This window comes from Arvicanthis niloticus, chromosome 21 (assembly GCF_011762505.2).
Source record: "Arvicanthis niloticus isolate mArvNil1 chromosome 21, mArvNil1.pat.X, whole genome shotgun sequence".
In the NCBI taxonomy this organism is placed as follows: Eukaryota; Metazoa; Chordata; class Mammalia; order Rodentia; family Muridae; genus Arvicanthis; species Arvicanthis niloticus.
Genome location: NC_047678.1, coordinates 27,460,942 through 27,475,667, shown reverse-complemented (window position 1 = coordinate 27,475,667; position 14,726 = coordinate 27,460,942). Strand labels below are relative to the sequence as shown.

The 14,726-nt window shown below is 48.6% G+C and overlaps 1 protein-coding gene across 3 annotated transcripts in view; it reads left to right on the top strand.

Moving 5' to 3' along the window:
- The first annotated feature begins 985 nt into the window (after positions 1-985).
- The window catches only part of Mapkapk3 (MAPK activated protein kinase 3), a 34,221-nt gene continuing 20,480 nt past the window's right edge, over positions 986-14,726 (top strand). The window contains exons 1-2 of one of the 3 annotated variants that reach the window (XM_034484413.2): positions 986-1,151; positions 1,398-1,674. In XM_034484413.2, coding sequence (XP_034340304.1) covers positions 1,450-1,674 — 225 coding nt within the window. In that variant the 5' untranslated portion in view covers positions 986-1,151; positions 1,398-1,449. Of the gene's footprint in view, positions 1,274-1,397; positions 1,675-14,726 lie in introns of all 3 variants that reach the window. The other 2 variants (XM_034484414.2, XM_076917981.1) reach the window with 2 other exon arrangements.

The following is a 14,726-nucleotide window of genomic DNA, read 5'->3' as shown; positions in this document are numbered from 1 at the left end:
CCATAGTCTGTAGATGGCAGCAGATACCTGCTCAGAGGGCTTGCTTATAGAGTCGCCCGCTCTGTAATCTGAAACTTGTGGGAAAGCTGGCTCAAAATAGCTATGATTAGGATAAGATGGGTTAAAAAGTGGAGGTCTAAGCGCAGAAGGCTCTGCTTTCAGAGTTCTGGGATTAAAGGCGTGCGCCACTATGCCCGGCTAATTTTATTTTTTCAAACATAACCTCACGGTGTGGCCTTAGGTTAGTCTCACAATCGTCCTACCAAAGCCTTCCTCGCTCTACTATTATAGGTGTTCATTACCATATGACCAGAGACTTGAACTAGGACCTAAAGCTCAAACCATAATAAGGTGAAAAGTTAATGCAGCTGACCAAACGGGAAGTCAAGATTTCTGATTTAAGAGCGTCCCAAGTGTGTTCAACTTGCGGGTGCGGGCTGTAAGCGTTTCAAGAAAGCATGAATGTGGCCCAGTACAGTTGTAGTGACAGTGACTTGCAAAGTCAAAAAGGTTGGTCAGGAAGTGCATAGGAAGGAAAGCTGACCAGTGTTCGACAGATGCCCTACACCACCAGGAAATGAAGAGTGGCGAATTAAACAACAACATGCCAATTCCCAGGGCAGGCTGACAAAAAAATTCAGAGGTTGAATTCTGAAGCATTTAGCTACCTGGAAAGTTGGGAGTCTAAAACGCCCCTTGACAGCAAGCAAAAAGAACACTTCACTCAAGAGCCCTCAAGAGCAACAAAATAATCTTGCGCTGTAACTTTTCTAGATCACTGATAAAATCCGGGGAGGCTGGTATAACAGTTGAAGGAGTTCCTATCGGTGTCTAAGGGCGCTGCGAAAACGTTACGGCGAACTTGAGGAGGCCATGCCCCATTTTGTCCCGACTCAGGGGCGGAGCCTGCCAGGGGCTCTGCCCTGGCCTGCCCAGCCGGGACTAGCCTGGCCCTTTAAGGCTGACCTAGCGGGGCCCCAAGTCCGGATGACGCGCGGAGAAGGGGGTGGGAGTCACGTGGGACGTGGGCAGCGAGACTCTGGGTCCAGGGCTCCCCTCGGCAGCGGACTTCAGGGATCACTATTTCTTGCCCCTCTAGCCTGCAGCATGATTTCCGTCTAGTGCTTTGCCACCAAGTGCGTCTTCACCTGGTACGACTTTCCTGGGCCCCTGTATGGCGGGCTCTCAAGACCTGGCTGCCACTGAGCGCCAGACTCCTTCCTAACTCGACATGTGCCTGGGCTGAGGGATCACCTCCCCCTGCTGCACGTAGGTACTCTCAGGCAGTTTCCAGCTTGTCTTGGGCCAGCAGCCCAGTCAATCTAGTTCTGGAGAAACCAAAGCTGGGGTGTGTCCAAAAAGTCCCGGTGGGGAGTGACTCTTTCCCTTTCCTTCAGGTGCTTCTGGACGTGCCAGGCTGGGGCTACCTCCGAGCGCCCCGTGGGGGCCATGGATGGCGAGACAGCAGGGGAGAAGGGGAGTCTTGTGCCCCCGCCAGGTGCGCTCGGTGGGTCCGCCGTGGGCGGTGCTCCGGCCTCAGGTGTGCGACGGGAACCCAAGAAGTACGCGGTGACTGATGACTACCAGTTGTCCAAGCAAGTGCTGGGTCTGGGTGTGAACGGCAAGGTACTAGAGTGCTTCCATCGGCGCTCTGGGCAGAAGTGTGCCTTGAAGGTTAGTAACCCGTCTCTCTGAGGGCTGGTGTAACCTGGAGGGTCTAACAGCAGATACCTGTGGGTGTATCTATATCGGGGTCTCTATTAAACATCTACACTCAGCATCGTGTTTTATTTTCATACTCTTCCTCCAGCGTCAGACTCGGGTCCTCTCAGCCTCACACAGGCGGAAACAGGCTAACACAGGCTGACCTACCTAAGCTCAGGGTGTGTCCCAAAGAGCAAGGGGAGGAGTCAGTGTGAGTAGAGCTGTTGTACCCGGAAGGCAGAAGGGAGTGACTGTGCGTTCTGGTTCAGGCTTAGGCTTTGTGTTTAGGCCTAGAGGATGCTCTTACTCTCAGCTATCCCCTGCAAGTAGCCCCTGTTATGGGGATGGGTCTAAGTTTCCCTCTGCTTGAAGGCATGGCCCCTGCCTGCTGAGGCGGGACTATGAGCCTCTTAGGGTGCTCTTTGATAAGTTGGTGGCCCCTTGTGGAAAGGGGCAAGCTTTGCCCTAGGCTGGCCCACTATAAACAGATGATGGGGAACCACTTAGCACATTATAGTCAAAGTTCCCTAGAAGCCTGGCACATTGATGTAGGTGGATTGGGGGGAGTGGCTTGGAGTAGGTGGTCTCACCACCTGAATCTGGTTCAGGCATGTGGTTCCAGCCCAAGAAGCCCTACTTCTACCCGCACCCCACCCCTATCCAGTACTCCAGAATCCCTTGAATTTTTGTCACTGGGAACCAGACCCAATTGGAGATAGTGCTGTTGGCACCTGCATGGAGCATCGTGGTGGAAAGCGAGTGACTCCTGGAAGTTAGTGAAGTCCTGTTTCACAGGAGCCAGGGTCCAGAGTCCTATAGCTGTGGTTGTAATCTCTCCCTTGTGTGTGTGCCAGCTCTGTGACCTTGGGCGATAGCCGGCTTTGTTCGGGGGAGAGAGCGGGGAGTTGAAGTGAACTCAAAATGAGATAACACACGATGAGTGCTTGATATCAGCCTGGTTAGGCTTCAGTACTCTCTTCAGGCAAGGGGTCTGCAAGAATCTGACTAAGAACCTGGGCCCTGCTCTTTGTCTTTTCTGGTGTATCAGGCTGAAAGCAGAGGAGGTCGTCTCCCAGACAGGACCCTAGAGGGGATCATGGAAATGGGTCAAGGGCAGGGTAAGGACTGATCTGAGGGCTGGCCCTAGGTTCTGTATTTATCTTCTCCCTTAGCACCAGCCGTCCTTCTGCTTGAACTAAGAGGCAGCCTGGCAGAGGGTGAGTGGGTGATTGAGACCAGAGAACCAACTCTCAGATTTCAGGCTTTGGCCCTGACCCTTGGGTTCAGATATTGTGAGGAAAGTGGGGATGGGTGAGAGCCCATAGTCTGCAGCTCAGGCAGTTCCAGCTTTGAGCAGGGCTGGGCCTATACCTCCCCCATAGGTGCAGTGTCTGACTAATGACTGGAGCAACTTGTGACTGCAGGAGCTGCCATTCTAGTTCCTCCTATATTAAGGCCCCACCTCCCTCTCCTGGTCTGGGAACAGTGGCAGTTCTGAAGTAGTTTCACTCACCTCTATACCTCTTAAAGATTATGGGTCAGCATGGCTTGAAGGCTCTAGGATCTGGCCCTAAATTGACCCTCAAAGGAGACAGAGATTAGATGTGGCTCTCACTCTAATTTTTTCTGGTCTTGGCTCCTACCCTCCAGAAGGGGCCAGCTCAACCTCTGGCTGTGTATGTATTGTTGTAGTGGCTTGGCCTTGGGGAAGGAACTGACACCTTCTCATTTAACACTTTCTGTACTCTCTGCCCAGGAGAGTAAAGATGAATTGGGGGGCCTCAGCACAGTGACAGACAGACCAGGACCCAGGGAGCTCAGCCAGCCCCTTAGCGGGTCCTAACCCTCTCCTCAGCTTCTCTAGCTCAGCCTAGAAGGTCCTGGGCTCTGTGCCTTCCTAGATCCATAGCTCAGACAATTAGGCCGGCTTGGCTTGATCTTGTAGCCTGAACCATTGCTTTTTCAAGCCCATCTTTGAGCCTTGTTGCCCAAGAGATTAGATAGTACCTATCAGGAAGCCTAAATGCAGCAGGCATCTGTGAAACAGGAAGACTGTGGTCACTGTCCCTATAGCTACTGCCATTCAGTGGGGCCCTAGAGGAGCAGGCCTGCCTACCCCCTTCTCCTTTCTCTCAACCTCTGACCACTGCTCATTCTGGTTTGGCCTCAAACACACCAAGGCCTCTCTCCCCAGGCCAACTTCTGTGACCATTGGAGCTTTCTGTGGCTCCCCAAGCCCTTTTGCTGTACCATTAGACCTGGAAGTAGGGTGTCTCAGGGAGAGTATGGGGGGCATACAATCTTCATACTCCTCCTGCTGACATCTTGTGCTCCTTCCTAGGCCTAGCAGATTAAACGCAGATGTGACCAGGGCAGTAAGTACCTTCCAGTAAAAACATGGAAGGCCCTGGGGAGACCTGGGAGGAGTACACATGGGAGGAGAGGTAGGCTCCTTTATTCTGCTCCTGCTGCTAACAACAGGGCTGAGGACCCTTCTCTTCCCGGCTCTGGGTTCCCAGTGCCTCCTCTTCTCTTCTTTGTTAAAGAGAACAGAATGGCTGGCAGGGTCGGGTATCTTCCAGATGGGCTCTCTACAGTGAACATCCTTCTACCAATCTCAAGATCAGGGAGTGACTGGGCTGCCTCATCCTGAACAGTTCTCTTCCCAGTGGTGCTGGTGGCTGAGATAGGCTAGGCTGTTCTGGATGTGAGCTGTGTAGGACCGCAGCAACATTGCCCTGGAGCACATGCTACAGAGAATCTATTTCCCCTGATAGATGGGAAAAAAAAACCCTCAAGACCAGGATAGCTTGTTTGGTGTCACCAGGGTCTTAGGTTTGACTCTATACACTTTGAGCCTCTGAGTATGGTGTACAAGGCTTTGGCAGTTTGATCCTTTGGTCTTTGCTTCTATAGATGGCCATCTTGTAATTCCTCTGTCATGGTGCCATTCCCATCTATGGAAACTCAAATCCACGCTCACCTCTTCCAGGAAGCTGTCCCATGTTTGTGATTTTTGGAGCAATGGAATCTTTGCCCCTATAGCTATACCATCATTGAATCAAAGTTCCCTTGGAGCACCTAGGTCCAGGGCTTGGCATATATAGTGGCTCATAAATGCTTATTGACACAACCAAGCATGGCCCTTCAGAGTTTTGGAAGGAGTTTTTCCAGTCTCTATTAACCACAGGGAAGGCTGTTTCCTAGCCTAAAGGCCTGGAACCTCACAAAGGAATCCAGCAGCTTCACTTTCCCAGATAGAGGTACTGGGGAGGTCTGTAGAGGAAGGAAGTGTCCTTCTATAAGGTCCTTTCTGTCACCTGTCAGCCATTGGGCCACACCTGTGAGCACAGAGGCTCTCTCCACCCAGAATGGCAGGGAGAAGCTGAATGCAAGTCAAAGCCTGAGGGGGGGGGGAGAGAGAGTGAGAGTGAGAGAGAGAGAGAGAGAGAGAGAGAGAGAGAGAGAGAGAGAGAGGAGAGAAAAAGGAGAGAGGGATGGGGAAGGAAGAGTTAGAGGTCACCCCACCCTATAACTCCATGGGCAGAGGTGGCCTGTTTGGGCTGGTACTGTAGAGCTGGATTTGAGGCTAGGTGGGGCTGCCAGGCAGGGCAGACTTTCTCTCACTTGACAGCCCCACCTCCTCACCTACCATTTCCATACCAGTCAGATCAGCCCCTGCGCCTTGTTACTTCCTCAACAGGTCAGAAACACATGGATGGGCCAGTGGACCTGCACAATGGAGTCCCTGGAAAGGCAAGGGTTTCACTGCCCAAAGATTCTCGACACTTAGAAGGAAAAAAATATCTGAAGAGCCTGGTGGAGATTCCTGTACTGCCAGTGCCCATCAGTTTAGTTAAACAGGTTTTCAAAGAACATCAGACCTGCAAAGTGTGAAAAAGGGTTTAGATCGGGCTTGAGTGTCCTGAGATTGTTATACCAGGGGCTTCTCAAAAAGGGTTTTTTCCCATTTTGCTGGAGAAAGTTTTACACAACTCTGGGTCTATAGATATATAAAATAGGTATACATTTGCTGAAGACATTTATTTTAAAAATAATTCTTTGTCATAGCTACAATATGACTAGTTATCAAAGATGAAAGCAAAATTTTATATTTATGAAATAAATGTGCTTGCTTATTATTTGACATAAAGAAATTTTGGCTGAATATTTGGTGCTATAGGACTTAGAGCATTTTCCAGAGTTGGTCAATATTGTGATTTTATAGTTGTTAAGGCTTTTTTTGCATAACGATTACAAAATGATGCTGAGAGTTGTAGCACATGCTTTTAATCTTAGCTCTTGGGAGGCTGAGGTAAGTGGATTTCTGTGAGCTCCAGGCCAGCCGGGGATGCACTGTGAGATCCTGTGTCTAACAAACAAAGGATGGGCTGGCCAGATATCTGAACACTCATGAGCACTGGCTGGTTTTGCAGAAGAGTAGAAGTTCTGTTCCCAGTACCTACATGGTGGGTCACAACTGTCTATAACTCCAGTTCTAAGGTGTCTGTTGCCTTCCTCTGGGCTCTGTGGGCATCACACACACACACACACACACACACACACACACACACGGTGCACATACATACATGCAGATAAAACACATAAGAAAAGAAACAGAAGAAGTATGTTTAAGGTCTTTTCAGAAATTGTTAGAAATTCTGTCCTAATTTTAAGCCAAAATCCATTTTAATGATTTTTTATTAAAAAAATAAAATGTAACTCAAGTCAACCGTTCAAACAGCAATTTTAAAAGTCAAATATTCTAACAATGTGATCCAAAGATGGAATCGTGTAATACATGCTGAGGAATGAAGGTAGGGAAACATTAAAGGCCTTGTTTTCTGTAATTAAACTATCGTGTTTCTGTAAGAGTAGACAATTTTGTAAACATGGTTTTTAAAAAAAAAAAAAAAAAGCCACTGCCATTCATGATATACAATTGTATTAACTCTCAACTGAGGTGGTTTCAGGCAGATAGCTTCCGTGTTGCCAGGCATCTGTTTGGTTTTGAAATTTTTGGTGGTTTTATATTCAGAAACCTTTTACTGTTGCCAAAGTTTTGACCACTTGTACTTTCAGTTAGGCAATCTCATACAGGGTCTAACCCACTTTTTAAGAAGCTATACTTTATATCACGCTTGGTTGAAAGGTAGGCTGCCAACATACCTTTGAGATCCCCTTTGCTCTGCGGGTCTTCCAGAATCTTCTCCCCGTGGTCCCCTGTTTCATCTAGGAGCAAATGCCAGCATTCCTTGGTATTGTAAATTAAAAAGTGGTTTTTGTTTTTTTTTTTTTTTTTTTTAATATTTATCCATTTGTGTGTATATGCACACACTTGGTTGTGTGCATGCCATGGCCTGCATGTGGAGGTCAGAGGTCAATATGTAAGAGCCAGTTCTTTTCTATTTCCATGTGGAGTCAGAATTGAAGTCAGATTGTCAGTGTGGTGGCTTACCGGCCAAGCCATCTTGACAGTCCTGGTTATGTAGATTTTTAAAATTATATCTATTTTACTTAAGAAACTGTGTGTAGCTAGGCAGTGGTGGGACATGCCTTTAATCCCAGCACTCAGGAGGTAGAGACAGGCAGATCTCTGTGAGTTTGAGGCCAACCTGGTGTACAGAATGAGTTCTAGGACAGGGCTCTAAAGAGAAACCTTGTCTCAACAAACAAACAAACCAACCAACAAACCCCTATATGTGTACATGTGAATCTGTATGTGGGTAAGTATATGTGAGTGCCAGTACCAGCAGAGACCAGGAGAGGGTATCAGATTCCCTGGGGCTGAAGTTACATACAGGAAGTTGTGAGCTGCCTGACATAGGTTTGCTGGGAAGTAGTAAGCTCAAGTCCTCTGGAAGAGCAGTAAGTGCTCTAACCACTGGACTATCTCTCTAGCCCCTGGTTCTGTAGATTCTAACATGCCCATGAACAGCTGACAGTTTTCTAGAAAAGTCTGTCTGGCAGGCCCTGTCTTCAATATATAGCATGCATTGTTTAATGAGTGCTTATCATTTTCCTTTTATGGACGAGGACATCTAGGTTCAGAGAGACCATAGACTTGTCCAGAGTACATATCTAGTAGATGGCAGAGCTTGGGCAAAGCCTAAGAAATTTGATGCCAATCTTGGCACAACTCCTATGTTGTGTAAGTCCTTGAATAAAAGGAAAATCTCCAAGACCTGACTCTAGAAGGATGCTGACTTTGCCCTCTACAGTTTTATTGGGAATCTTTGCAGTCCTGGTTTAGCCCTGTGAATTCCCAGATATGATTAGATGAGTTCAGTATGTAGAGGTTATGACGGATGTGGGGCTCCTATCAGACTTCATGAAACTGAGCCCGGTGCACCACAGACACAAGGTCTGGCTGTTGCGTGGGCAAAAACTATCTGTGCTGGGGTATAGAGGTGTGGTGGTTTGAATATGCTTGGCCCAGGGAGTGGCACTGTTAGGAGGTGTGGCCTTGTTGGAGTAAGTGTAGCCTTATTGGAGTAAGTATGTCACTGTGGGGGTGAGCTTTGAGACCCTTCTCCTAGCCACCTGGAAGCCAGTCTTCTGTTTGCCCTCAGAACAAGATGTAGAACTCTCAGCTCCTCCACCCCCATGCCTGCCTGGATGCTTCCATGCTTCCCACCATGATGATAATAGACTGAACTTCTGAAACTGTAAGGCAGCCCCAATTAAATGTTGTCCTTTATAAGAGTTGCCTTGGTCATGGTGTCTCTTCCACAGCAATGGAAACCCTTACTAAGATGGGGGGGGGGGCGTAGGTGGGGACTTTCTGGAAGGTGTTGCCCTTTTAAATCCAGACCTCTGGTCTGAGAAGGAAGTACAGCAACAGAGAATGGTCTGGTGTGTGTGACAATAAGTCTGGTTTAGATCCTTAGCACTTGCTGTGGGGTACCACTTCCTCACTTCAGATCAGATCCTGGCAGGATGTGGCTGGTTTCAGTGGGGCCATTGTCACAAGCTTGGAAAACAGTGGAAGGATTGAAGGTTGTTGGGGGTGGGGGGGTAACTGGTGAGGCATCATTGTTGGGAGTGCAGAAGAGATGTCAGGTCAAATGAGCCGTTGTTCAGGGTCTGGTCTCCATGACAACAGATGTTTCTTTAGCTTTGAATTTGGGGGTAGTAGTTTTCCTCTTTGTGTTATCATGGTACTGAAAAACCCCACTCCATTGTTCTTCACCCTCCTGTGCCCCCAACCTTGTGGCTGTCAGCGGATGTCCAAGTGTGCCGGCCCTTGCACAAGAGGTGAAGGTGGTTGCGGTTATTTCTGTGGTTGAACCTGGATTTGTGTGTATGTCAGACAGCAGGATTCAGTCTTGCTGGCTGTATCCATCTTTGCATTTGTAAGGAGACAGCAAAGGCTGGCACACACTCTCAGAGGGTGCAGGTTCTCCTTGGGTAGCTCTGGTACAACTTTTTGGTGGTACATTATTGGCATATATATATATATATATATATATATATATATATATATATATATATATATATATATACTGAGTTCCCTCTGTATCTGGAGGAACCAACCCTCATGGGGTGGAGAGACTGGTATGCAGGAGGCTGGGGTTGCCTAGCTCCTCCCACCCTCCTGCCCTTTTGAAACTAAGTGGAATAGATTGTGGGTTTCAATTGTGATAGAAACCCTGCTGTGTGGGAACCAGGACACCCTGAAAACCTTTTCAGCACAGGACAGACAGAAGTGCTGAGAGTATTGCTTTCACTTTCAGTGCAGGTTTAGGGTTAACTTGCCACTTTCTTTAGACCAGGTCTTTGTCTTGGTCACTTCTCTGCAGGCACCATTTCTTTGCCTCTTTGTCTCTCCCATTTCCACTTTCCCACCTATTCCTCCTGCTGTGGTTCACCCTTCCTCTCTCAGGTCTTGCCACTGCTTGTCTCATGCTTTTCTGTCTGGGATGGGCTCCCTCTGCTGCATCCCACAGGCTCAGGGCAGGACAGGGCAGGCACTATGGATTCATTCTAGTCAGCCTACCACTCCCCCACTCTCAGGGGAGGGTTGGGATGGGACAAGAGCAAAGAGCATCTGGCTGTACCCATGTCCCCTCCTGCTGTCAGCTCTGGCCAGGTGCTGGCAGAATGGTGGAGTCAGGCGCACTTGGGCTGTAACTTGAGGCGTCCCTGTGGAGAGTGGGAAGCCGACTTTAGCTGCAGCTTCTCCTTATTGGACCTCTTTATGGCCCAATGGTCCGAGATTGTTGCTTGGACAACAGTGTGGTTAGGCACATTATGACTCCTAAGGTTACCTGGCTGAAGTCAGAGAAGGAAAGGACTGGGGTTTTACCAGAGCCTCAAAGCTAGCAGAGGAGCCTAGGAGAGACGAGGAGGACTTAAGATGTGAGTTTGCAACTAGATTCTGTTTCTGTGGGGTGGGGCAGAATATGAGCTGCCCCTACACTATCTGGCTCGATCCCCAAGACTTTTTAGACCGTATTTAATTACTCCAGTAATCTCAGAGGCTATTTCCAGACTCTGAGTGGCCAAGGTCTGGTCAGCCACACCCATTGCTCCATTCCCAAGGGGTTCAACCTCTACAGAGGACCAAGAACTTGTTTTACAGGTTTCCCCAACGTGAACAGCCCTCTTCTCAAAATGTGTCTCCTTGGTCTCTGGTAGGCTGGATGAGAGTGCCACTTGCTGCTTAAACACAGTCAACAGAGTCTGAGAACGGTCACCACTCCCCTGTCATGGCTGCAGCCACAGAGGTTCAGAAAGGCAGAGTAACTCACCCATGTTCACAGAGCAGGGTTATGTCCAAGCTGGGTTGGAGCCCAGGCTTGGCAGGTGGCCAATTCCTGGCTCTCGGCCATCCCTCCCTGTGTGTCACAATTGGCCCATCTGTAAAATGAGGGGCTGGGTGGTTTGCTTGGCAAAATGTCTTCCTTCTGATTGGGACACTTTGGCTGGGCAAGGATCATGAATAGTGCCAGGGAAGTGGGCAGAAGGAAGTCCTACTCTCTGTTGGGGTTGCCCTTGCAAACAGTTGAGTTTCAGGATGGAGACTGGCCAGAGAGCCTGTCCTCTAGCCACTCAGTGAATGCTGTTGCCAGGGAAAGTGTCAGCTGCATGATGCCACCAGCAGGGTCTGTAGTCTGCTAGGGACAGGAAGCTCTGGGGTTATGACTCAGGTTTGGGGACTCCCTCTCCATTCTCTTCCAGAGCTTAGTTAAATCTTTGAGTCAGGCTGACCCAGTGCCAGGAGCATCCCCAGAAGGCTCAAGAGAGCAGAAATGATTCACTCTACCCTATTCCCTTCACAATGGTGTCCCTAGGCAATGCCAGACCTCCATCCTGGTCCCCAAGAGGGCAAGGTCTCTCCCCTTCTCCTGCTCATGGCCATGACTCCATGGCACAGCTCTCAGAGACATGAAAATTCTTCTAGAAGCTGGCTAGGTATTGGGGACTTAGGTGTACTCTGGGTGGACAGAAACAGGACTAGAGGGAGCCTGGGAGTGTGTGTAGGGGAGTCATGGTATTTAGGATTCATGGCAGCCTGGGCATATCCCTGCTTCTGGAGGAATCTGAATGCAAAGATGACTGCCTATGCTCTTGTAGACCTGTATGGGGAGCTGCAGAGACATGGATGAAGCTAAGGGAACAAGGAAAGATGCTGAGCTGAGCGGTTACAGACATCAGAAACTGCAGGGCTGAAGAATGGAGTGAGAAGGACACTTGCCATGACTGTAGTGGGATCTAGGCCATATTCCCTGCCATCGCTTTGTTAAAAAAATTATTTTATTTATGTGCATGGATGGTTTGTCTGCTTGTATGTCTATGTATCACATACATGCCGGGTGCCTTCAGAAGCCCTAGGAGTGGAGTTATGGACAGTTGGGAGATGCCTGATGTGGGTGTTGGGAATTGAACCCAGGTCCTCTAGAAAAGCAGCCAGTGCTCAAAACCCCTGAGCTGTCTCTCTAGCCTCTTCAGCCCCACTTCTTATACTTCCCTCATTTCTGTGACAACCAGAGTAAGAGAGACTGTCTGCCATTCTTCTGGGAGTTATAGAAGTACTGGCTCCCTTCCTCTACAACTGGCTAGACATTGAGTACCTCAGCATGTGTCATCTGTGCATGGCCTCGCTTGTCCAGGTCACTCGTGCTTACATGGGGTAGCCACTGTCCCCTCTAACCCTATGCTAGCTATGTGGATGTCACTACAGCACAACTGACCAATTGAGGCACATATTTATGGCCAGGCTTAGGTCTACTTGTGAAGACAGACCACCAAAAGAGAAACTTTTTTTTTTTTTTTTTTTTGGTTTTTCGAGACAGGGTTTCTCTGTATAGCCTTGGCTGTCCTGGAACTCACTCTGTAGACCAGGCTGGCCTCGAACTCAGAAATCCGCCTGCCTCTGCCTCCCAAGTGCTGGGATTAAAGGCGTGCGCCACCACCGCCCTGCGAAACATTATTTCTGAGATCAAAACAGAACACTGTATTTACTAAAGTCTTTGTTCTTATAAGGAAAACATCCTCTTTTTTACACTGCTGTAGAATAAATAGTGCTGGGGTAATGTATGACAAAGTATGTAGAAGGGTTTTTTTTTTTGTAGTTTAAATACACACACACACACACACACACACACGTTTATTTGTTTAAGACAGGGTTTCTCTGTGTAGTCTTGGCTGTCCTGGAATTTGCTCTGTGGATCAGGCTGGCTTCGAACTCACAAAAATCTGCCTGCCTCTATCTCCCAAGTGCTGGGATTAAAGGTGTATGCCATCACCACCCAGCTTAAATTAAATATAATTTGTTTGTTTGTTTGTTTTGGTTTTTTAAGACAGGGTTTCTCTGTGTAGCCCTGGCTGTCCTGGAACTCACTCTGTAGACCAGGCTGGCCTCGAACTCAGAAATCTGCCTGCCTCTGCCTCCCAAGTGCTGGGATTGAAGGCGTGAGCCACCACCACCGCCCGGCTAAATATAATTTTTTTTTAAAACTATTTATTTATTACATGTAAGTACACTGTTGCTGTCTTCAGACACCCCATAAGAGGGCATCAGATCTCATTACAGATGGTTGTGAGCCACCATGTGGTTGCTGGGATTTGAACTCATGACCTCCGGAAGAGCAGTCAGTGCTCTTAACCACTGAGCCATCTCACCAGCCCTATAATTTTTATTGAATAGAATTGCATCTCTTTCCCTTCTCTCGTCCTATGAATGCACAAATATCTAAGTACCACTTGCTAAGCCCCCCCCCCCTTTTTTTTTTTTTTTTTGATTTTTGAAACAGGGTTCTCTGTTTAGCTCTGACTGTGCTGAAACTCACTCTGTAGACCAGGCTGGCCTTGAACTTGGAGATTTGCCTGTCTCTGCCTCCCAAGTACAAGGACTAAAGGCGTGTGCCACCACTGCCTGGCCCTGAGTCCATTTTTACTGTTTGTCTATGTATGGTTTCAAGGCTGACCACTTTGCATTGGAGCAGCTATTAGTTGTTTGTAGTTCTTTGTCAAAGGGTGGGACCCTGTGAAATTTCTCATGATTAGTGTTTATTTTTTATTTTTAATTTAATTTTATGTGTATGAATGCTTTGTCTGCATGTATGTCTACACATGACTTGCGTGCCTAGTATCCACTGAGGCCCAGAAGAAAGTGTTATTACCTGTAACTGGATACAGACAGTTGTGACCTACCATGTAGGTACTGGGAATCAGACTCCCGTCCTCTGGAAGAGCAGCCAGCGTTCTTGACGGCTAAGCCATCTCTCCAGCCCCTGTGTGTGAGTGTGTGTGTGTGTGTGTGTGAAAGAGAGAGAGAGAGAGAGAGAGAGAGAGAGAGAGAGAGAGAGAGAGAGAGAGATCATTTTCCTCTGTGAAGGTAAAGATAGACACTGAGGCAGCCCCTCTGTGTGTGCGCTTGTAGGACACACAGTCTTGCCCCTTGGAAGATCTGAGACTGTTTTCTGACCTGTTGGATTGCTGCAGGGTGCACCTAGCTTTCTTTAAATTCCGGGAAACAGGGAAGAGGGTGTAAGTTTATCTCAGGACAAGGCCTAGAGGAAGCCAGGAGTCGTCAAGCAAACTTGGAAAGCCATGTGCACCCCTGGAACAGTAGTCCCCCAGTGCCTTCAGTGTGTGCTTATCACAGTGCTCATGGCCTTGAGACCACCTGGAGAATGAGTACTATACTTTTCAGAGGTATGGGGTGGCCTACCAATGGTGAGTAGAAGGATGAGTTAGCACTCAGTGTTCAGGTATGTCCCTCCTGAGACTCTGTAGCCATAGATGCTCCTGTCCTGCAGGACCTGAGGCACTGAACCCCCCCCCCCCCCCCCGGTTAACCCCAACTAGCACTCATGTGTCCACTCTTGCCTACGAGACCAGTTTTGTTCTCTCTCTCTCTTTTTTTTTTTCTGCCAACATTTCTCCCCTTTCCCCAAGCCCACCAGATCTGGCACTTCTGTCTTTATTTCTCAGTTGTCTGGAACTGGCACAAAGCAGACAAACCAAGACCATCAACATTTAATAAATTGGAGGAGTCTGTTCTGAGACTTGCTGACATCCAAAAGTGCCTTGGCTGTGCCGTCAGGTCAGCTGTGCATCCTGGGGGGGGGGGGGTGTTGGGGTTTGGCGCCTCAGCTCTTCTTTCTTCCCAGAACGCTAATGAGTTGTGGTCAGAGAGGTCCCAACCTGTCAGAAATCCTGGCCTTGATCTAGAAGAGGAGCAGTCATTGGGTAGCCCTCTGTGCTCCTGGGTTCCCTTGCAGTGAGATGTCTTCCTCACTTTGCTTGCTCTGCAGGAGTCCAGCTCCTGGAAAAAGGCAGAAGAGAGGGAGCCAAGGCCAGTTTCCCAGTGAACCTCCTCATCAAACACTGCAGTGACTCATGTATAGATGCATTCCCCCCTCCGCCCCAATCCTTGAGGACAGAGTGTCTGAGACAGCATTCTCTGCCAAGTTTTTGGACTGGCACCAAGGCAGGGCCAGGGAATGTTTGTGGGATCTGGGAATGGACAGGTCTTGGTAAGGAAGAGAGCAGAATCTGGGATCCCAGGGACT